Consider the following 22,700-nt stretch of genomic DNA (forward strand, 5'->3'; position numbering starts at 1 on the left):
GATGGAATCGCATCCTTAAATGTAGCTACAGCACTATCAGACAGACATCTTGTAAAGAAATTTTTGCCCAATGGCGTGTAGTTCAGCAATACAAACTCAAAAGTTATTGAACAGTGGTCGGACAAAGAGGGATTCTGTGGGAACACCACTAAATGTTCAATTTCAATACCATACACAAAAACAAGGTTGAGGGTGTGGTTAAAACAGTGAGTCGGTTCTTCAGATATCCACTAAACTGTGCCGAAAACCCTGCCTGCCCCAGTGTGTGGCACGACTAAGAGGAGAGCGCACGAGTGCCAGGTGCCGAAGGAAGGTCAAGACTGTAAAACCGAATGAATGTGTGCGTAGTGGCCCAGCCAGCCGCTAAACAAACATCCTGCAAAGAGGCCCCGGAAAGGAGGGCTCGAGAGGCCGCCATGCCTCTGGTAGAAAAAGCCCTCACAGCCACAGGTGAAGGCAAACCGCGCACCTGATAAGCCAGGGAAATAGTCTGAACAATCCAGTTGCTAATAGTATGTTTGGATGCAGGGAGCCCAGCCCTGGGGGACCCAAAACACACTAGCAGCTGGTCAGCCTTCCTCCAACGGGAGGACCTCAGAGTGTAAATACTCAGTGCTCTGACAGAGCAGAGCAGATGAAGTCTCCCATCCTCCTCAGTCACATGAGGTGGAGGATGAAATGCCTGCAACACTGTGGACCCTGCCGCACAAGAAGGCACTTTAGGGATGAATCCTGGACGAGGATGCAGGATAGCCCTAATATTCCCCGGGGCAAACTCCAGGCTTGCGGGGAAACCGAAAGCTCTTGGAGATGCCCCACCATCCTCAGAGAGGTGATAGCAAGGAGAAAGGCCATCTTGAGGGTCAAGTGCTTAGCCTCAGCTGACTCCAGGGGTTCGAAGGGGACCTCAGCCAACGCCCCAAGAACCACTGCCAGATCCCAAGTGGGAACCTTGGACCGAGTTGCAGGTCTCATCCTCCGGGCACCACGGAGGATCCATGTGGACGGGGCCCTGGAGCTGAGGAGGGTCTCGACTGCTCCGGCTGTTAGACCCGCCTCTAGGTACTGTGCCCCCTCAGGGGCCAGACCCACAGTCGCCATATGGCGGGGCAAGGGTGAAGAACCCGGCCCTGCGCCTGGGACAGCAGGTCTCTCCTCAGAGGGACCCGCCACGGCGGGCCGTCCAGGAGCGACATGATGTCCGAGAGCCACACCCGGGTTGGCCAGAACGGGGCTACGAGCAGTAGGCCGACATTGTCCTGGTGGACCCGTTCCAGAACCCCCGGGAGCAGAGCGACTGGGGGAAAAGCGTCCAGACGTAGCCTCGGCCACGAATGTACCATGGCGTCCAGACCCAACGGGGCTGGAGGAACGAGAGAAAACCATAGCGAGCAGTGCGTAGTCTCTTGAGACGCAAACAGATCCACGTCTATGGGGCCGAACTCTTCGCACAAGAGCTCCACCACTTCGGGGTGAAGTCTCCATTCCCCGGCCTCAGCCCCTGCCTCGACAGCAGGTCTGCTCCCTGATTCTGCGTCCCCTGAGCGATAGTAACCTCTGCTGGGACCACAGGAGGATCTGACGCGCCAGTCTGTACAGAGGGCGCGAGCGCAGACTGCCCTGGTGATTCAGATAGGAGAATCGGGCTGGAAACTCCTTAGAGCCTGGAACACCGACATCTCGAGACAGTTGATATGCCGCTCGGATTGATGCACCTGCCAGGATCCCCTTGCAAAGCGGCCGTCCATGACCGCGCCCCAGCCCGTGAGGGAGACGTCTGGCGAAATGACCAGCCGGCGACAAGACCCTCCCAGCACGGGCCCCTCGGACAGGAACCAAGTTTCCTTCCAAACTGATAGGGAACGAAGACACTTGCGCGTAACCCAAATCAGACGGAGAGGATTTCCCCTCGGGGAAAAACCCTTGGTCCTTAGCCACCACTGCAGGGGTCTCATGTGCAGCAGTCCAGATGGTATTACGCTGGACGCAGCCGCCAGGAGACCCAACACTCGTAGAAAGTGTTTTATAGTGATGGCGTGGCCTAACTTCACCCCTTTCATGGCAGCCAATATGGTGTCGACACGTGCCATAGACAATTGTGCCCGCATCGTTGTCGAATCCCATACTACTCCTAGGAACATAGTCTGTTGGGTGGGCGCCAGCACACTCTTTTTTGTGTTGAGCCTCAGCCCTAAACGCCGCAGATGACCCAGAATGACATCTCGATGCTGAACCGGCAACTCTCAAGACTGGGCTAGGATGAGCCAGTCGTCGATGTAGTTGAAATCCGGACGCCCTGGAGCCTCAGCGGGGCCAGTGCTGCATCCATACACTTGGTGAATGTGCGAGGGGAAAGTGCCAGGCCGAAGAGACTGAGAAAGACTCCCCTACCCCGGTCTTCCCTCAGCTCTGTCGGGACTGGATGACGGTCCTCAGACCGCATCTCTCAGAAGGCTGGTTTGTGAGAGCGCTGTCTCGCTGCCCCAGCTCCTCGGGGGGGCCCCCGAGAAGCGACACTCTGCTTCCTCTCCTCTCCATAGGAGCTCGTGGAGGGAAGGGACCTACACACCTGGCAGCCTCAGCTGCCTTGGGTCCAGACCGGCGAGGGAGGTACTGGCGGAACGCTTCGCCCTGCGTCTAATGCTCCGTGGTTCTGCGAAGCTCCGCCAGACCTTCCTCAGAGGGACCCCCCCTCTGAACCATCTGCTGTAGCAGGTCGGCTTGGTAGGCTTGAAGCACCGCCATGGTGTGCAAGCTCGCACCTGCCTGGCCCGCTGCCATGTACGCCTTCCCCACGAGCGTAGATGTGGTGCGACATGGCTTGGAGGGTAACGCCGGCTTCTCCAGGGAGGACGCAAGTCGAGGGGAGAGATAGCTCGCAAGCGCATCCTCCACCCGAGGCATCCTCCCATAACCACAGTCCCTAACCCCCATCACATTACTGTGATTCAGTGATAGGGGTGTGGAAAAAAGAGAAAGGTCTGCCCCATGATTACTCAGTTCATCATGTAAATCAGGAAGAATGGCAGAGACCGGCATGGAGGTGGCGCGTGGTGCTTAAGAAACCTTTCATCAAGCTTACCACTAGTCTGTGGTGTCTGCTCCTCCTGTGGCCAGTTGATGTTGAGCTTAGCCACGGCTCTAGTCACCACCTCCAGCAGCACGTCATAGTCGGGCACCGCCAGATGTCATCGTCCACTACGCTGAGCACGTCTGCCTCCTCGGAGTCGGATTGCTGCAGCGTCTCCGGATCCAAACCGCGAGCGGGAGAAGCCGAGAACGGGCTCCCGGACGAGGAAAGGAAGCGTCGGAGCCAGCGGATGAAGGTCTGGAAAAGCCTCAGCCGTCCGGAAATCCTCCGACAGATCACGCTGTGAACCCCATGAGTGAAGCCGCCGGGCTGCCTCAGCGGCCGCAGGGCCCACAGGGTCCGCACCACAGGGAGAACACATCCTCGGAAAAGAGAGCCATGCTGTACCTCAGTACCCGCACGGAAAGGGCTTCGCAACGGGCGCAGGCAGCCCCCTCGAGAGCTGCCCGGGCGTGCTCCATCCCCAAACATGAGACACACATCTCATGAGAATCTCCATCCGTGATGTACCGAGGGCAAGAAAAAACACACCTTCTGTACATCTGGTTGCCGGACATGCTGGTAGACTTCTTCTTCAGGTAAGACATTTCGCTGCTTGTAGGACTGGAGCTTTCTTCAAACAACATACAGAGCGCCTGCTGAATAGAAAAAAGCTAATGATGAGTGTGTACAGGCGTGCTTTATACTCCTCCGGTTATACCGTCACACCTTACGGTTCTAGCAACAAGCCAATAGGATTGGAGTGATTTCATTTACGTTCAGACCTGCTTCGCCTAGAGGCGTTCCCATAATGTCGTAACCGACGCAGTTCGAGTTCCCTCGAAGGGGAACTGAGTCCACACTGTAACCTGTAAGCTCTCAGGTCTGGATTTATCAACATGGTCAGCAGACGGCTACATGTATATCTCCACTTAAACGGCAAAACAAGTGAATTATGAAGAATGAACTGTGAAGCTAATAGCAGTTTTGCAGTGGTTTCTCGCCCCTGCAGATTAGTTTCTGCCACAAGACAATCTATACTGTATTATGACCACTGACAGGTGAGGTGGACTACACTAGGAAGGAAGGAAGGAAAAGCGATGAACCTGCAAAAGCTCAACTTTGACTTTAACCTTTTTTGGACATTGCAAATGTCACAAACACACAGTTTGGGTGTCACAGGCGCAGACCAGTCAGGGGGACCATGCTGACCCCTGTCAGCTGCCGAAAGTACCTAGAAAGTCACTGTCATTTGTGAGGATCAGAACTGGACCACAAAGCAAAAAAAGTTCAGGAATGGCTTGAGTAACAAACAAGCTGAAGGTGCTGAAGGTGTTTGACAGTAACACTGATTTGCAGTGGGGGTTGAATCATTTTGTTCGCAACTGAACAACAGAAATGAAGTAACACATTTTCATTAAAGAAAAATGGCTGGAATAATTTCTGTTTGATTCTTTCTTTATGAAGATAAAAAAATAGACCAGACTTCAGAAAGTCTGCATTTGTGTTTGGATGTACCTGCTGGCAGGAGACACCTGTTCCTAATAAACACATATCAGGAGATTCTGGCTCCGGTTTATTTAACCACTCTCCAAAACGACTGCTTATTTCCAGAAAGGAGAAGCAAAACAACAGTCCCACATTAAAGGAAGAGAAGCACCTGCTTCCTTTCTCAGAAGCTTCACTTAAGTAAAAGTGAGACTGCTGTCCAGCCAGATTCACAGCTTTTTATGAGAGTGAAGAATTTCAGTAACATTATGTGTATGTCCTGGTGTGGTTAGCCTAGCTTAGCATAAAGACTGGAAGCGGGGGGAAACTGTTAGCCTGGCTCTGTCCAAAGTTCAGAAGACAGCTTTAAAGTTCACTGACAGACACTTTAGATCTAGTTTAGTTCATCTGGACGCAACCAGAAATGTGAAAAGGATCATTTAAATAAACCAAAGTATTTGTGTTTTTCTAGACGGCAGCTAAAGAAGACGAGCCAGAGATTTGACTGTGGGACTCGCATGACGATAGAGCTCTGGATCTGTCCACCTAAACGCAAAGTGTCCACCTGTGTGTGTTGCAGGGCGCGGCGGAGGCCGAGCTGGAGAAAGACTTGGAGAGGACCTTTAAGATTTTCTTTTTCAGCAGCGGTGAAGCGGTGAGTAGACACACACGCACGAGTCCAGTCCGCACAGGCAGAAAAATCCCCTTCGTGTCACATAAGAAATGTTGTGTTTCCGTCTTCAGGCGAAGCGTCCTGCCGTCAGCACCGCAGGAGTCTGCGCTCGAGGTGAGCCTCCACCCTGAAGTCTGAGCCGGGACTTCCTCCTGAATGATATTTGAAGAGCTCATTAAAAAGCCCAGCAGATACTGACACGTCCCGTTACAGGTGGTCTGTTTGTGGGTCTGCCGGAGCAGATTCCCCGGAGCTCCGTGCTGACGGAGGCCGACCGAGTCGATCACCGCCTTGTGTTTGGTTTCACAGGAGACCGTTGAACTGGTATCGTAACGGGGAGGCGAACTGGAGGTGGATGTGTTCTCGTCCCACTGCAAAGGTTCGTTACAGAGCGCATTATGAGACGCCAGCATCTCAAACAAACATTTAAGAAAACAAAACCAGGCTCTAAAACTGGGTTTCTACACGAGTTCTGCAAAGCATTTTCAGCTCATTTAAACTTCTTGGAAACCGACATATCGTATCGTCCTGCTGGAAAAGGTTTAATGTCAGAATATAGGTGAACATCAAAGTCACCATCAGGCTGCTGGATTATCTGTCACAGTGTTTGTGTTCCTGCAGCAGCTGGACGAAGATCAGCTGAAGAGAAATTTACATTTGCCCCTAAAAAGTGCCGACCCTGTTTCTGATGTTGTAGCGTCTGACTTCCTGTCTGTGGCCCTCAGCTCCAAGCCCGTCGCTTCCTACTGAAGACGGAAATCTTTAAAAACATCTCACAGATATTTAGTTGCGGTTTTGTTGTGGTTTTTATCCAACAGACAGGAAGCAGTGCATTTGTTAGGGACTATTTTCAGCGGCGGATGAATCCACAGGTGGCGGGTTTGGGGCAGCAGGACGGTGTGTGTGGGACTGAGTCAGAATAAAGTACAGAGTGTGTTCATGGTGATGAAGGAACATGTGACCCAGTGCAGCAGAGAGGCTCACTGATGCTTTGACTTCAAGTTCAAAGACTGATTTTTATTTCCACTTTAGAGGACTGAGATGCACAAAGAAAGTCTGTCTGTCACTGTGTGTGTGTGTCTCAGCTGCTGATGCCTGCTCTGATGGTGACGGCAGGTAAAGACAGGTTCTGCTGCCGGCCTTCTCCAAAGGGATGGAGGACTTGGTGAGAAAAACAGCAGCGTCCTTCCTGAAGACAGACAGAGTGATTATAGATTATTGGAAATGAATCTGACCCGGTCTCTGTTGGTGGACTGCAGATCCCGAACCTGAGCAGAGGACACATCGAGGAGTGTGGACACTGGACTCAGATGGAAAGGCCAGCGGAGACAAACAGCATCCTGATATCATGGCTTAGAGAGACGCACAAGAAGGCTGGAGGCGTTAAAGTGGCCCCCAAACTGTGAGGGGGGGGGGGAGAGGAGGGAACAGAGGGAGGGAGAGAGGGAGCGAGGGAGGAAGGAACAGAGGGAGGGAGAGAGGAAGGGAGAGAGGGAGCGAGGGAGGAAGGAACAGAGGGAGGGAGAGAGGAAGGGAGAGAGGGAGCGAGGGAGGGAGGAAGGAACAGAGGGAGGAAGGGGGGGAGGGAGGAACAGAGGGAGGAAGGAAGAGGAGGGAAGGAAGGAAGGAAGAGGAGGGAAGGAAGGAAGGAAGAGGAGGGAAGGAAGGAAGGAATAGAGGAGGAAAGAAAAAAGGAAGGAAGGGAGAGAGGGAGGAAGGAAGGAAGGAAGAGAGGAGGGAACAGAGGGAGGAAGGGAGGGAGGAAAGGAGGGAACAGAGGGAGGAAGGGAGGGAGGAAGAGAGGAAGGGAGAGGAAGGAACAGAGGGAGGGAGGGAGGGAGGAGGGAACAGAGGGAGGAAGGGAGGAAGGAAGAGAGGAGGGAACAGAGGAAGGAAGGAAGGAAGGAAGGAAGGAAGGAAGGAAGGATAAAGAGGATCAAAGTCAGAATAAATGATGAACGAGCGTTTGTGTCTGATTGGAGCCAAATAAAAAGTTCACTTCATCTTTGTGTCAAATCGATTATTATATTAGTCGATTAAAAGAAAAAGACTCGACAGCAACTTTGAAAATCAAACATTTATTTATCAGAAAAAGTTTTTCTCTGTTTCAAATCATTTCCATCTGAATATTTCACCTTTAGTTTTTCTACACTATAAAAAATGATGCAGTAATAAATAGTAACTTCATCAATTCTCTGAACGGCACTTTAGTGACTGTTTGACTCGGACATACCAAAATAAAATTTATCATTCAGCTTTATTTCACAAAATGAAATTCTATTTGTTAGAAATCCTTAATATGTTTGTTAAATTTGACTCAGAATATCTGAGAATGGATTAATTCTACTGATTAGTTTGAAGAACTACAATAATAAGATTATTATTTCAACTTTAACAACAAAGTGAAAAGCTGTAAGAAAGAAAGAGTCAGTGTCTCAGATCAAACAGCTCAGAGTGTTAGAAGGCTGCTCAGAAGCTCTGAGGTTGTGGGTTCGATCCTTATGAGGCTCAGTGACTTTTGAAGTCCAACAGCCAAAGTGAGAAGATAAAAGCGCCCGGAGAAAAGGTTCAGATGTGAAGGGGACTCGGTGGCGGCGTGGGGTTCGATGGCGACCGCGAGGCGCAGGCGGCGCAGCGGTGGTTCGAATCCCGCGTGCGGCCGGGTACCCGGAGCCGGTCCCGCGGCGTCGGGTTCGGTAGGGGGCCGTGTCCCCTCCCGGTGTTCTGGAGAGGTAGAAGCTGGGGGTTATGGAGCGGGAAACAGGAAGTGGCTGAAGTTTTCCTGGAAGATGACTGACAGCACAAGGTCTTTATTGGTCCAGAACAGGTGCTGCTGGGACTCGTGGTGTCAGCTGTCCTCCAGGTGCAGCAGCTGGAAGCGAGTCTTCAGGGCGTGTCCCCAACAGCCTGGAAGAGACAGAAGAAGAAATGAGTCCACAGGTTTGTGACGAGTGAACAGTTTGAAAATCCATCAGTGAGTGAAGCTGCAGACAAGAAACAATAATCCATTCAACAAACAGAGTGTTTCCATGGAGATGATGATGTGAAGCAGCGGTGGAAGAAGCAAAAGCAGCAGCGGCACAGTGTAAAAGTACTGTGTTCGAGTCCCAGTAACAGTATAAAGCATCCTTTATATAGCGCTGGCTATCTGAAGCTAACATGATCCATCAACATGTGATAGTTACTGTGTGTTTGTGTTAATAATGTGCAGAGTGAGTAAAAAGTGCAGCATTTGGCCTGAAATGTAGTGGAGTCCAGGTCTAATGAGGTCCAGGTCAGATGTAATGTCAGTAATATCAGTGTGAGCAGTGGATCAGTAGAATCTGAAGCTGATACAGTAGCAAGTGTATTTAGTGTTAGTTCATTTAGTGTGAGCATGTGAAGAAGAAGAAGAAGAAGAAGAAGAATGTGCTGACCTGGTCTGAGGGAAAGGCTGCTGCGGGACTGTAGAAGGAAATCTGTAGAGTGAGGACATGAAATATATTCAGATGGGACATGACGAGGTTTCAGCCAAACTATCATGAGGAGCACCAAGTAGAAAGTGAGTGTGTGTCACCATGAGAAGGTGGAAATGAAGCGTCAGGCCGTTCATCAGTTTCAGCTGCTGGAAGAAACAGAAGAAAACAACATGAGTCATCTTCTCGTTTGTGCTGGATTTAGTTTTGTTATCCGTCTGTCGTGGTGTTGGACTCCAGGTGAAGGTGATGCTCCCTCTCTGCTGCTCTCACTGAAGGGCCCAGGACACTTGTTCTCCCTCTCCTTACTGATGGAGCTGCACAGACAGAAAAGACCCTCCGTCACAAAGGAAGGAATCGATCCCGAGTCCAACATGCCCTCATTCAAATCGACCACCCGGGGGCGCTATAAATGCAAACCAATTGCAGGTGACATCATGCAAATCAGGCTACAAAATACAAATTGTTTGTCCAATCAACACAAAACTTGTAAGATATTTCTACATAAGCACCTCACACATACACTTTGATGATACACAGGGCAACTTTTTGAGCAATGTTGTTGGGCAATGTTTTGAACGGATAGCGGCGTGCGGGGAGGGTGGCGTAGTGGCGGGAGAAGGGGATTACAGTAGTGATCTGTACTCATTACCATTGACAGCACCATTGCTCTAAAAGTTGCTCCGTGTATCATCAGCTTTACTCTCGTTAAAATTGACCACTAGGAGGCGCTATAAATGCATAATAATTGCATGTAGAATGAAACAAATCAAGCCATAGATCAGAAAATTCTGCACAATGTGTTTTGTAACAATAGTGAACCATGTGTGAGAAAGCAGTTATATTACAATGTTTACTTGTTATGTGGAAGCTCCAGCAGCAGAAGTCACTTTACCCTCGTTCTGACTTTTCTATCAGAGAGAAGGAAAACTGCTGCTGAGTCACTGAGTCTGAGGGTGTGCAGAGCTTCACCTGCCTTCAGCTGCTCTTACAGTGGGGCTATAAAAACTCTCAGCGGCCACCATCTACTCGTTGTTAAAAGTTGTGTACTTTTAAATCTGAGCAATTTTAAGACATTTAATTTGGCAGGAAAATATAAAGTATTATGTTAAATATTTGAACGCAGCTGTAGTTCTCAGTAGTTCTGTAGGCCGACATGGAGAATCCTGATGATTAAATCCACTGGCCAGCTACACCATCATGATGGAAAAAAACTTCTCTGGTCCTTTCCTCAGTTTCAGGTCGCCAAAGCTAAGCCCCGTGGAGGACACTAACAAAGTAGTACTGGACTGAAGTACACAAGGTATTTGTTCTGAACTTGAGTATTTTCTTTTCATGCCATTTTCTACTTCAACACATCTCAGAGGAAAATATTGTACTTTTTACTTCATCCGACAGCTTCAGTTACTAGTTACTTTAAAAAATACATCAAATGTATGAAGAGTTTAAAAATAGGATGTTTTGATATAAATTAAATTACTTAACAGTTTATACAAGCGCAGCAAGTAGAACTACGTCAGTTTGGCTGTTTGACAGTAAATTTAATTGCCTCCTGTTTTGGTATTAGTAAATGTTCATGTAAAAACATTTCATGGTTCCAGCTTCACAAACGTGAAGGTTTGCTGCTTTTACTTGATTTATTTTAATCATTCGTCATATGGGACAGTTTTCTTTCTGCTTTGAGTAGCTACTTTTATTTTTAATTGGCTGCTTCTACATTTTCCAGCTTACAGCCTACTTACATACCTTTATTTAACTTTTCACTGCAGTATTTTTACAGTGTGTACTTTTATTTCTGTCTTAAAGGATCTGAACAGGCCTGTGTTACTTTGCTCACCACTGGCTAAAAAAGCAAAAAGCTTCTGGTCGCAAAGAGGTTGGAGAGTTTTTGACTGCATCAATAATAATTTAGCATTTCAGCAATTTGTCTGTCCTCCCCAACATCAGCTGCTCTCACTGTCTTTGATCCCAGGCAGGTGATTTCATCCAGGAATGGTCAAATCAGCTTCCATCAGCAGAATCAACAAACAGGCTACTGCAGACAATAGGTGCGTTCGAGATGACGGCGGCATAACGAGCTGCAGGTGACCGCAGGGGCGGGTATAAAAGCCGTAAAGTCGGACACATTGTACCTGCGTGAGCTGTGATCTCGCGGCAATTGCAAAGAAAAATGCTTCTGTGTTTATCTTTAGTTAGATTATAGTTTTAGTTCAGTCCCTAGTTTAGATTGTGTCCCTGATTCACATGTTAAGGACTTTGTTTCTGTGCAGGTGTCAGAACATCAAAATATCTGAACAGTGAAACAATCATGATCAAACATTAGACGATGAAACAACATATTTTTATATGTGACTTGCAAGGCCGTTGTGCTGAAAGCATTTTCATTTGTTATTTAACATTTCTTGTTGCTATTTTTCAGAACATTGTTAACAAATGCTTTGAAAAAGTGATGATGACTGCAGCCAGCAGACGGCGCTCTGCCTCTGCAGCTTTGTGTTTGCAGAGACAGAACCCAGAGGGAGAGGAGGGCAGCACAGACTGCAGATAGTATCTACATTCAGTTTAAACAAGGATGAATTCATGGGAGATTTTAGATTAAAGATGAGCAGTGTGGGCCCGCACAGAATTCTGGGTCATTTTCAACTCCACACAAAAGAGCAGCTAGCTGGTGAAATGACAGCAACCGGGAAATTAACTCGATATGAACGAACACAGAAGTGGGTTTCAGAAGCGAAAACTGAAAGAAGCAGCCGAGAAAGAAAAGATCCATATAACAAAATATTAATTTTCCTTAAAAAGACAGACGGGATGGCAGCAACACGAGCTGTTAGCGACAAGAGCCGAAGGGGGCAGCTGCTGCCATAGCAACAGCATCGCACCATCCACCTCAGTGATGATGAGGAGGAGTAACGTTACTTTCTAACTTCTACAGCCTGAAACACTGTGCACGCCAACAGATGTTTCTGAGCAAGCAGATGCCGTATTTACAAAAGTGACATGACCTGGACATTTCCCACGCAGCTCCTGTCCTTCCCAGGTGTTTCAGAGACCGCCTCTGAAAAGCTTTGGGGTAGTCTGCACTGTTCTTCTGCTTTTATTAACAGTCCCAGTGAGTGTGGCCTCTGCTGAAAAATCCTTTTCCAAACTAGAACTTCTCAAATGTGAAGAGCTCACTGGGACAGACACGTTACTTTAACAGTCAAACTTGTCCAGGTCCAAGTTAGTTTAATGAATGATGTCATTAGAAGTTGTTATATACAGCTGGGAAATATTGAAAATCTGTGATATATAATAATAATTCCAGGTCATATTGTCCCCACTGTTTTTTCATCATCACCATTTAAACTGCATTCTATTAAAATAGTATAAAAAATAAATTTTAACTTGTGTTGTAACGTTTTGTTTACTTGCCGCAGCCTGACAGGAAACAGCAGCTCTTAGATCTTACAGGAGAAAGAGGAAGGTGTAGTAAAGGTTAAATGACAGTTGGTCACAGTAATGCACCACCAAGCAGCTAGTAAATCAATTAATCAAATAAACTTCCACTTGTGGAAATGTTTTATGAGGAGGGAAAAGCATTCAACACATTTGTTAGACCACATACGTTCTGTCTACAGAGGGCACCTTCAAATAAAGTTTAAAGAAATTAAGACTCCCAGAAATCCTCTCTGCCTCCACGACCACACATAAAACATGGTCTAAAAACAATCACACTTAACAAAATCATAAAATTCGGCTTAATAACTGTCAAGATTTGTCTCGTTGACCATCATTAGCTTCAGCTTCAGCTTCATCTCCTCATAGCTTAACTAATTACATGTTGTTTATACTATTTCTTAGTCACCACTGGTTCAGTCAGCCAGCCCGTCCAGGGAGAAGTGCTTCCTGAAATACGCCTTGTGATTGGACGGTACTTCAGCAGACAGCCGAGCATCGGCCAAGAGCAGAATGGCCCTGCCTCCCGGCATTTTTTCAGATCCTCAGTTAATTTTCAGAGTTTGAAATCTTTTTTCCAACATAAGAGCACATAAGAGTTTTCTGACCACCATTTACAAGGTTTCAAAGCTGTAAAACAAACTAATACACTATGAGATTCACCCTTTCAAAGGAAAGTTTCAACATTTTGAAACCTTATTGCCAACATATGTGTGTGATAGACTGATTGATTTTAGACATGTGCTAAATAGGCAATGAAATAATCATAGAAATATACTTATAATATAACTTCAAAATATACATCAAATAAAATCATGTAAAATCCGGGAATGTTCTTCGATAAAAGTATTTTTTAACAAGGGATTTAAAAGAGTTTACTGAGTCGGCCTAATTTCCTCAGGTAGATTGTTCCAGAGCCTCGGTGTCCAAACTGCAAAGGCTCTGTCCCCTCTTAATGTCTTGGTACTTCTATATTTCAGACTTGGGCTTCAGAAATGCTTGGGAAAATGTAGCATGTGTGGACGATAACTATTTCATATTACAAAAATTACTAAGAGTAATTATAATATTAGTAATTAAGAGTCTCAAAAAGTATTTTACCCACCTGTGAATGCCAATATTTCAACAGTTTATATAAAACACAGAGTTCCTGTCCACCACTGGAAATAACCTCATCTTAACACTTCAGAGCTGCCTGTAACTTTCCAGCTTGCCTCTGCAGCCAACAGCTGTTGTTCTCCTTGTCGATGTACCGTAGCACGAGCACCAGCTGACAGTGGGTGGAGATGTCAGCTGTCTCATCTGCCTGAAGAGCAAGATAATCTACAGTTTTTACTTCCTCCAGACTTCAAGAACTGACAGCATGCAGTCCAAAAGTTCTTTTTGCACGGTCTTTGAGGTGCCTTTGAAAACGGTAGCTGTCTTAAGATCATCGTCTATATCATCAATATATCAATATCAATAACATCGTCACGTGTCCCTCTAACACCGACTGACTGTCTTGGAGCAGATCCTGCAGCGTCCTGCAGGCGTCAGATTTGAGGACGCTGATTGGCTTAATTTCTCTCTCCGGCGCCCCAGAAGAGATCAGTGGATGAGCAGGAACCCAATTTCACACCCAAACGTAATAATTTAGCCTATATATTACACATTATTGTGCATTTTAAACACACAAATACTTCAAAGTAATTACTGTTTATTTTAAAAAGAAAAATCAAAACACTTTCCACCCATAGACTCATGCATAGACTGTATATAAAAAGTTTCCACCACCACTTTACTTTACAAAGTGTTTTATTAGAGCTGAAAACACAAGAATTCTACAATCTGCACAGTTTCATAAATGTGAAGGCCGCAAACACTTTAAGGGCAAAACACAGTGACTAAATGTCTCAAGCTGTAATACACTATATGGCCAAAAGTATGTGGACACCTGATTTCCAGCACATGTTGAACCTGCTGCAGGGATTTGCTCCCATTCAGACAGCCGGGCCCAGATGTTCAGAAGTGATTGGATTGGATAAAATCTTTAAAATGGGTTGTTCAAAAGAAAAAGATCACCTGATCCTAACTTTGTTTTGATCTGGATCAAACCTTCAGTATGTGTTTTTAGTTGGTGGGATCCCTTTGATCCAAAATAATTAGGATAATCCTGATCCCAACAGAAGGGTGGATTCAGGGTGGATTTTCAGAACAGAATGTAATCAAACTTCAGAATCTGTCAAATAATATAACACATAATAACATTTTCTATCATGTACCAGCTTATACACACATTTATTTATATTTTGCACTTGATTTGTTTAAACTTTACAGTAATAGAGTAGACATTACTGTACTGAAAGGCTTAACAGGTAAAAACTAAAAAACTAACTTATTACTGTACGTTAATTACAATGACACCATCATCAAAAGTAGTTTCTGACAATTGTATCCCTTATTGCAGGTTCAGTCAGTCCCTCATTCTGAAATCCGCCTAAAATGTAAAAACTGGTCTCTTTACAAATAAAGAAGAGCTCTGACATTCTTTATTTTGTTAACAATTGGACATTTAGCCCTTTTATGATACTATATACATATAGATATATAGATAGATCGATCGATCAATATATAGAGATATAGATATAGAGATATATCGATATGACATACAGCAAGCAAAAAAATTATAAATGTTAAGATAAAACAACCACATTCAAAAACATCAGAAGGATATTAAAGGGGCAGAAGGTACAAGTCAACATCATTTCCATCATTTAATGATCAGAGCTTTTATCTTTAAAGGACCAGAAGTGGACGATGTTAACAATGTAAATGAGGAATCACTTTGATTCATTGATGAATTTATAAGAAGAACCTGAAAGACCTCTGCAACTGTGATCCTGTACGACTCAACTGATCTGTTCTCCAACAGGAGCAGATTCTCCCTCCTACAGAGACACTGAAGAATAAGGGTTGAGCCAGAACCCAAAGCCAGGATAAAGAGGTTCAGTGAATGTGGCGTTGAAGGTGTGGAGGTGGATCAGTGTGTCAGAGGAGACTCTGTAGAAGGACAGAATGCCAGCAGGCCAGTCCAGATACACTGCTACTCTGTTAGAGACAGAGGAGGTGGAGATGGATGTTCCTCTGTCATTGTGCCAGGCAGAGTAACCTTCTGGATAGCAGTCCAGTCTCCAGGACTTATCATTCCCTCCAAAATAATTGTATTCAGAGCTTCTCCTCTTGCTGATTCCTCTGTAACTCATTGCTACAGTAACTTTTTCTGTCCACTCGACCTCCCAGTAACAGCGACCAGTCAGACCAGTTGTACACATCACCTGAGACCAGAAGTTAAACCTGTACGGATGATCAGGATTTGACAGATACTCCCACACATGTGTCGCCTTCCTGTTGTTGTCAGACAGCTTGGTATTTTGATTTGCTGTGTTTATGTCGAGTGTGAGTTCACAGGAATCTGATGGAGAGAACAGCTGCAGTTATTGATCTATCCTCTGTTCACTGATTGTCATCAGATATTTGTTGAATGTTTGCTGTTTTGTTTTCATGAATCACATGAAAAACACACTTACACTTCCTCAGACCTGGTTTCAACCATCGGACTCCAGCAGGCTCCACCCTGAAAGAAGAGAGGGGGGTCAGACCAGCATCAAACATGGACATTACATTCCTCTCATACACATTTACACATTATGTTCATCTGGCCTGCTTCTCCCTGCTCCCCCTAAACCTCTAAGATAAAAGTTACAAAGACAAAGATTACGGATGAAAGAATGGAACAGCAAACAGGGGTAGCAGGGACTGTCTGTGTCATCAACGTCCACAACAGCTCCAGATATTTACAGAGCTCAATGTTAAACCTTTTTGCAAACGGCCCCACTGGGCCAGTTGGTTTAAAACTTACTGGACCTCCTTCCAAAAGTTATTTATCAGTGTTACAACAAAACCAAAGACTTAGAAGTTATGTTCTACAGTTAACATGTTTAATCGGTTATTAAATACATCCTGGAAATAAAAAAACTAAAATATCACAATTAAAATTATAAAAAATAAAAATGGTAACAAAACAATTTACTTTTAAAACAAAACATCCTAACAGACTCAAACATGACGTGCTCTCTCTCCTGCTGACAGACATTTAATAAAAGACATGTACACAGAGCAGCGGACACGAGTCGCCTCTATCCTGACTGACAGGTTGCCATGGTAGCGACCTGTCAGTCACAAGGTTGTCCCGCCCAATAAGCATACGCTGCATTATCGTCTATTTTGTGTTGAAGAAGACTTGAAACCAGCGACTGAGACCATAAACTCAATGATCAGATGAGAAGTAGCAACTTTTTATTTCTAATGGAAACGGACTTCTTTTTGCAATCAGTGGACTCGCCCCTGCTGGCTGTTAGAGAGAATGCAGGTTTAAGTTCCCTCTGCATGGTTTCACTTTCAGACCCAGAGGTTGCTGCTTGATTAAGAAGATTAGAGAAATAACATTTGACCACTTGTCACGTAACTACAACGGTGGATTGGATAACGGTGCGCGCCATGAGCTGCAAAACAACTGCAGGATGTTAAGTTTCTAACTTTAAAAGAGGTGGTATTCTGCTCATTTTCAGGTTCAAAATCTTAATTAGAGGTTGTACCAGAACAGGTTTACATGCTTATATTTTCAAAACACACCATATTTTCCTCATCCTGCACATTGCTGCAGCTCCTCTTTTCACCCTGTGTGTTGGACGCTCCGCTCTTGAGCTACAGAGTGATGCATCTTACTTGTACAAAATCTTTGTTGGGAGTTGCACATGCGCAGTTCCCAGGTAAGGACTACTAGCCAATCAGAAGCAGAGAAGGGCGGGTCGTAAGAAACAAGGTAGTGTGATCCAAATCAAAGCCGCTTCAGACTGAGACCCTAACCTAGCAGATGGTAGAAGTTACTCTCAAGTCCACAACATCATTGTTCCACATCTCACCATCAGGACTAAACGTTGAACTGTTGCCGAAAACTGATTGCCGTCTGCTGGAGCTGTATTGTCCAGTCCCTTCAATCACTTTCTGACAAGTGAAATAGCCTACTGCATTTTTTGGGTTGTATTGGCCATTTAAAGGTATTATAAGAGGTAAAAAAGTACTAGGTGAGCTATAATCTGTCAAATATAACTGTTCTGAATGAAATCAACTAATTTCAGGGCAGAAATAACCTTTCAGTCAATAACAAAAGGCTTCAATCATTTTCTGGCGTGAAGTGAAATACTGCATTTTTTGGGTTGTATTGGCCATTTAAAGGTATTATAAGAGGTAAAAAAGAGTGGATTGGTTGGTAGGTCTACACAGCAAGTAAAATAGGATAACTGCAAAATTGTCTTCATTTTATATCTAAGTTGGCAGTAAGTCATGTTAATTAGGCTACAGCCTGTTTTCCAAATATAAACAAAGATATTACACATAGGCCACTCGCGGAGCTCCTCAACTCCGAAAATATTCAAGCATTTTTGTTCCGCCGTCACTTCTCGTAAAACTGTCAATATTCAAAATCTACACAGCTGATTTCACCTCAAAACTTCTCAGAAGTGGATGAAATAAAGTACGAAACAGTAAAATATAAAACTTCCTGTTGCTGCCTCTGTCTGGTGCAGCAATGATGATGCAGTGAATAGTGAATATTCTTAGTCGTGTTTTCACGTTACATTTTAGTTTCCCTCAGCTCGCTTGGAACCTCGACGGAGGACATATGAAAAAAAGTACCTGGAAGCAGGTACAGGTGCAACATTTCTACAATGGAAACCCAAACAAAGGCGAGTCGAGCCAAAGGGCCTCCGCTCAGACTAGCTTGGTTTGAGGGCGTGTCTGACCCCGCTAGCCGCTTGGCGAGCTTTATGACGCGTTTTCATTGTGACGTCAAGGGCTGGACTACAAACGAGCTGTTTTCAAGCGTTCAGAGCAGAGTTTTCTGTGGGAGATGGGAACTCCCTTTGGGCTGGACTTTGGGCTTTTTTACTCTGCAAACCAGTTACAAGCACAAAAAAGAATATAACTCAATGAAGGAGAGGGGAAAAGCCAAAAAAGCATAATACCACCTCTTTAAAAAAAGGAAACAACAATGTTTTGATCAGGCCAGTGAGTTGCTAGTTCAACTGTCTTGACTTTTTCCTGGCCCCGGGCCATCGGGCCACCGTTATTGTCAAGCCCTCTATTTAGATTGCTAGATATCTGTATGCCACTGATCGATGGCTGATTTGCCCCCAGTCACAACCCAACTGTCTGAGTTCGGGCTTTAAATTGTGTAGTGTGAACTAGTCTTGACTGCGGATTATAGCCTCTCATAGCTTAACTGTAACTTTACTTGGCTAAACACAGGACTGTGTAGCTTTTGATCAATGTACATTTTTCACTGAGATTTATTCCTGTGATCCTTTAACTTGAGGTTATCGTGTTCTCAGCCAACGCCACACATGCAGAAAGAAACTTAACGTTCCCACTGCACATGCTTTCTTTGTTCTACACCTGTATCCAGGCTTGTGCACACCAGCCATACAGCTGAGAACAAAGACACACTGTCTATCACACACACACACTCTTCTTTTATCTTCTATCTGGTGAATATAACTTTAAGTAAAAGAGATGAAACTGATTCGATCCCGGGTAAGAGGGCAAACAAGGTTATTTCTCAAAATGACAGTTATTATATTGTTATAATTACATATTATTACCAGACAATTATCATGTTCATTCCTGGAGATGTTCTCCTTGGAGATCTCCTACAAAAATATTTCCGTTTTATGTTTAGTTAGTGTTTCTCTTCTGAGCAAAAGAAAAAGGCTTCCTACATGTGTGATTGTTCATATAATCATATCAACACTCATGTAGGAGCCATTTTAATGTTGTACGTCGCCGTTTGGCCAGTAGGTGGTACCATAGTGCCGGCATATCTAATTGGGGCTCATCTACTTAGGAGGACAGGTGCAACCAGGCACAGGTGTTGCCCGAGGGAAAGGCCAACTAGTTTTTGACCTCCACAGATGCAGCTGCTGTGGCTGGTGCAGCAGGAGTCAGTGGATTCCTGGCCTTAGCCGTTACAACTCATATCCAACATTAACCAAAAAGACCTCCTCTATCAGACAGTCTGTGGCTGCAGCAGGCCTCTTCATACCTGAGAGTGTCCAGTCTGCAGTGTGGATCCTCCTGTTTAGCAGACAGCAGCTTCACTCCTGAGTCTCCTGGATGATTGTAGCTCAGGTCCAGCTCTCTCAGATGGGAGGGGAGAGCTGAGGCCAGAGAAGCACAACCTTCCTCTGTGATCAGACAGCCTGACAGTCTGGAAACACACAAAACGACACAAACATGAACCCTCTGTGAACAAGAGGCGGTAAAGTTTTTCTGTTTGTTAGTTTTTTGTTCAGGTACATTTTTGTTCCAGATGAAAATTTTAAACAAATCTTTAAAATAATTTGTGGCATTTAATATAAACAGCAAACAACAAAACAACAAACAACAGAAAATCACAAGAAATTTTAATGTAAAGTAATTCTCTGAGTCTAGAAACAACTGCCGGTTGAAGTTAAAGGTCCTTGACAAATTATATTATTAGACATCCACTTATGTGAATCAGATTTTAAATAGCCATCAATTGAGTGAGTTAATCAATCCTGACCTGAGCGTTTCCAAAGTACAATGTGGACTCCTCAGTCCTGCACACAGCAGCTTCACTCCTGAATCCTGCAGGTTGTTGTTACTCAGGTCCAGCTCTCTCAGACTGGAGGACTGGGAGCTGAGAACTGAGCACAGAGCTTCACAGCTTCTCTCTGAGAGGTTACAGCCACTCAGTCTGGAGAGGAAATACCATTTGTTTTAAAATGTTGAGTCTCAAAATTTGGTGATACACTACACTGAATATAATCTCTTCTCAGCTCACATGTTAGAATCATTGCTATTTTACTTTGAACATGTTGAAGATGTGGCAACTAATCATGACTGAATCAGTAAAATGAACCTGCAATGATAATAAATTGCATAATATTGAATAGGGCTGACCCCGAATAGATTCAGTGCTTCGGTGGGCGAAACCAATCTCACAGTCAAATCTTTGCAGTGGCGTTATGAAAGTTTTCTCCCAATAAGTTAATATATAACCAATTATGATATAAATTTCAACATACGGCGTTGGTGCGCTTCAGCAGTGTGTGTGGCAGACAAGAACGAGAGACCATCAGCTGTGCCGGTGTTGTTCAAACCTCGAGGGTGGATTGATGAAACACAAAGAATATTATATTGTTTTTAAACAGCGGGCTACTTGGAATAGACCTGTGACGTGCATGCAGTTGTCGGCCGTACGGCATGTACGCAAATCTCTGCACAAGAACGGTGAAGGCGAGCGGAGAGAAACGAGTCAACAATAAGCATCTGAAGCTGTAAATGTACAGTGTACGTTACAGTGAGTAATGAACAGAGACTGTAGCTCTGCAGCTTCAAGATTAAAGGTTCGGTGTAAATGTAAATGCTCTGTATTTATATAGCGCCTTTCTGGTCTTTGCGACCACTCAAAGCGCTTTTACACTACATCACATTCACCATTCACACACTGAGCCCAAGTGCTCACACTGGTGGAACAGCCACCAGGGGTAATTCGGCGTTCAGTATCTTGCCCAAGGACACTTCGACATCCGGAAGAGCCGGGGATTGAACTGCCGATCTTCCGATTAACGCTCTATCTCCTGAGCCACAGCCGCCCCCAGTGTGTAAGATTTGTGATGAGTGGCATCTAGTGGTGAAGTTACGAAGTAACCATCTGTCCAGCCTACCACTGCCCCCGAACCCTTCAAAGAGTAGACAGCTACGGTGGCTGACACAGCACAAAAGGTGTCTCTTCTGAGACAGCAGAGAGTGGTCAGTCAAGAAATGAGGTTTATTTAGGTAGATACAGTAGTTAGGGTGTAGATCTAGAAGCTCAGATCAGACACCTAAACTTCACATTTTACTGCCCTGGTAGAAAAACTATGTAGCTGGATTGTAATATCATGTAACGTGATTTATTCTCCGGGCTTTGGCTGGAGATAAATGTGTTTCTTGTAAATGTGCCATTTATGTTCGTGGGACAATCAGCTGATTAACTGGCAATAAAACCGTAACCTAACGTTACAGATGGAAGTTCAGATCAGCCAGCTGAACTTCACATTTTACTGCCCTGGTGGAAAACACTTTACTGCTAACAGCGTTATGATAACAAGACCTTTCTGAACTTAATACATTACGTTGTTTATAATGGACTGAGGTGCAGAAACAGTGAGCTTTACTTTTTCCTGTTATCTGTGTTAGTCCAGATGAGCCAACCCTCCCAACAAACTGCATGATAACAGTACAGTAAAATAATGTATTACAGCAGTATGGGACATCATTTATTGATGTTGCTGTTGTTTGATGAACAATAATAATCATATGGTTTTACTGAAAAATTATTTAAAATATACTTTATTAATATATCTATCTAAAGCAGAGGTCGGAAACCTCTGGCATGCAGAGACATTTTAGGTGGCACGTGAGAAAGCAAACTCAATCCTACTGTACCGACATATGCCGCTACGTTGTTTAATGTTACATTGAGTAAGTGAAAAAACAGATGATCAACCACCATGATGAATTAATTTCGACATTATTATTATTGTTATTGTAAGCTACTTTGTTGAGTAGAGGCTTTTATTTTGAAGTGGGGGAGAAACGGAAGTTGTGATGCTGTTCCGGTTCAACAATGTGCAAGAGACGAAGAAAAATAAATAAAGATGTCCCGTCTTGGTTCAGACAACAGAACCTCCGTGTTGTTATTTTGGTAGCCACATAAAACGTATAGGCGAACTAATAACCGCTCGGTTACATTATTATTATTATTATTATTATGGTCTATAGAAATGCTTCCATTTTATAGAAAAAAATAACACCTTCAGCTGCAGCGGAGCGCTGTCTGTCAGACTGGGCCAAAGTAAAACACTACATTTTTAGGGGGGATACGAGCGGCCCCTCCCAACTTGGCCTGATCCTCGTTTTTGCTGTAATCTGATTGGCTCGAAGGCGCAGATTAAAAGGAGTTTACTTTACATCTGGTTTGTGTGACAAGTGCAGCAGAGACAGAAAATATGGTGAAAAAATGTGTATTTAGAAGATAAAATGTTGACAGTATAAGAGGCATCTGTAACTATTTTAGCCCTCTGGATGACTGTACACATGACATGTTGGCAGTTAACAGTACTGTGACTTAAGTGTTCCAGCTCAGGCTTGACCTGCTCTTGTTCAGTGCAGTGGTGACTTGCTTATTAAAACCAAAGAGGCAGGTGTCATCCTAAAGTTTCTTGAAGGTCTTCAATACCACAAAACACGCCATCAGTATTTTTAATTGAAAAAATGTTGTGGCATTGTTATTGCATATGAACAGTGAAAGAAAGGTTATGAATGTATGGGAAATAAAGATGTTGAGCTAAATAAGTTGGTTTATTATCATTGATGCACTCATCTAGCAAAATCTGTTGATTGAGGAGTTTTTTTGCAATTCATTGCAATTCGCAACCCTCAACACTAGATGTCCCTGAAACTTCCACACTTAACG

The 22,700-nt window shown here is 44.6% G+C and overlaps 3 protein-coding genes and 2 long non-coding RNA genes across 20 annotated transcripts in view; 3 read left to right on the forward strand and 2 right to left on the reverse strand.

Annotated features, from left to right (window-relative positions):
* LOC119910112 (nucleotide-binding oligomerization domain-containing protein 1-like) overlaps positions 1 to 22,700 on the reverse strand; it is a 1,078,472-nt gene that overhangs the window by 145,103 nt on the left and 910,669 nt on the right. The window lies entirely within an intron of this gene.
* LOC119903097 (NACHT, LRR and PYD domains-containing protein 12-like) overlaps positions 1 to 22,700 on the forward strand; it is a 242,149-nt gene that overhangs the window by 139,122 nt on the left and 80,327 nt on the right. The window lies entirely within an intron of this gene.
* LOC119916543 lies at positions 4,691 to 5,513 on the forward strand. The gene is made up of 3 exons (XR_005447110.1): positions 4,691 to 5,213; positions 5,303 to 5,345; positions 5,445 to 5,513. It is a non-coding gene; the product is annotated as an uncharacterized LOC119916543 (long non-coding RNA).
* Positions 5,511 to 6,624, forward strand: LOC119916594. Of its 3 annotated transcripts, none has more exons than XR_005447142.1 (3): positions 5,511 to 5,610; positions 6,317 to 6,396; positions 6,491 to 6,624. It is a non-coding gene; the product is annotated as an uncharacterized LOC119916594 (long non-coding RNA). The 3 variants fall into 3 exon arrangements; XR_005447147.1 differs by having other exon boundaries at positions 5,516 to 5,610; positions 6,264 to 6,396; XR_005447120.1 differs by lacking the exon at positions 5,511 to 5,610 and having other exon boundaries at positions 6,069 to 6,396.
* The window catches only part of LOC119913759 (NLR family CARD domain-containing protein 3-like), a 34,263-nt gene continuing 25,460 nt past the window's right edge, over positions 13,898 to 22,700 (reverse strand). For 12 of the 14 annotated variants that reach the window (XM_038734708.1, XM_038738280.1, XM_038736146.1 and 9 more), the window contains 4 exons: positions 19,761 to 19,934; positions 19,260 to 19,424; positions 15,688 to 15,734; positions 13,898 to 15,572 (listed from right to left, as the gene is read on the reverse strand). In XM_038734708.1, the coding sequence (XP_038590636.1) occupies positions 15,049 to 15,572; positions 15,688 to 15,734; positions 19,260 to 19,424; positions 19,761 to 19,934 (910 nt within the window). In that variant the 3' untranslated portion in view covers positions 13,898 to 15,048. The remainder of the gene's footprint in view (positions 15,573 to 15,687; positions 15,735 to 19,259; positions 19,425 to 19,760; positions 19,935 to 22,700) is intronic. The other 2 variants (XM_038694404.1, XM_038692907.1) reach the window with 1 other exon arrangement.

This window comes from Micropterus salmoides, unplaced genomic scaffold (assembly GCF_014851395.1).
Source record: "Micropterus salmoides isolate LMB-PRFRI ecotype aquatic unplaced genomic scaffold, ASM1485139v1 Ms_hic_scaffold_1, whole genome shotgun sequence".
NCBI lineage: Eukaryota > Metazoa > Chordata > Actinopteri > Centrarchiformes > Centrarchidae > Micropterus > Micropterus salmoides.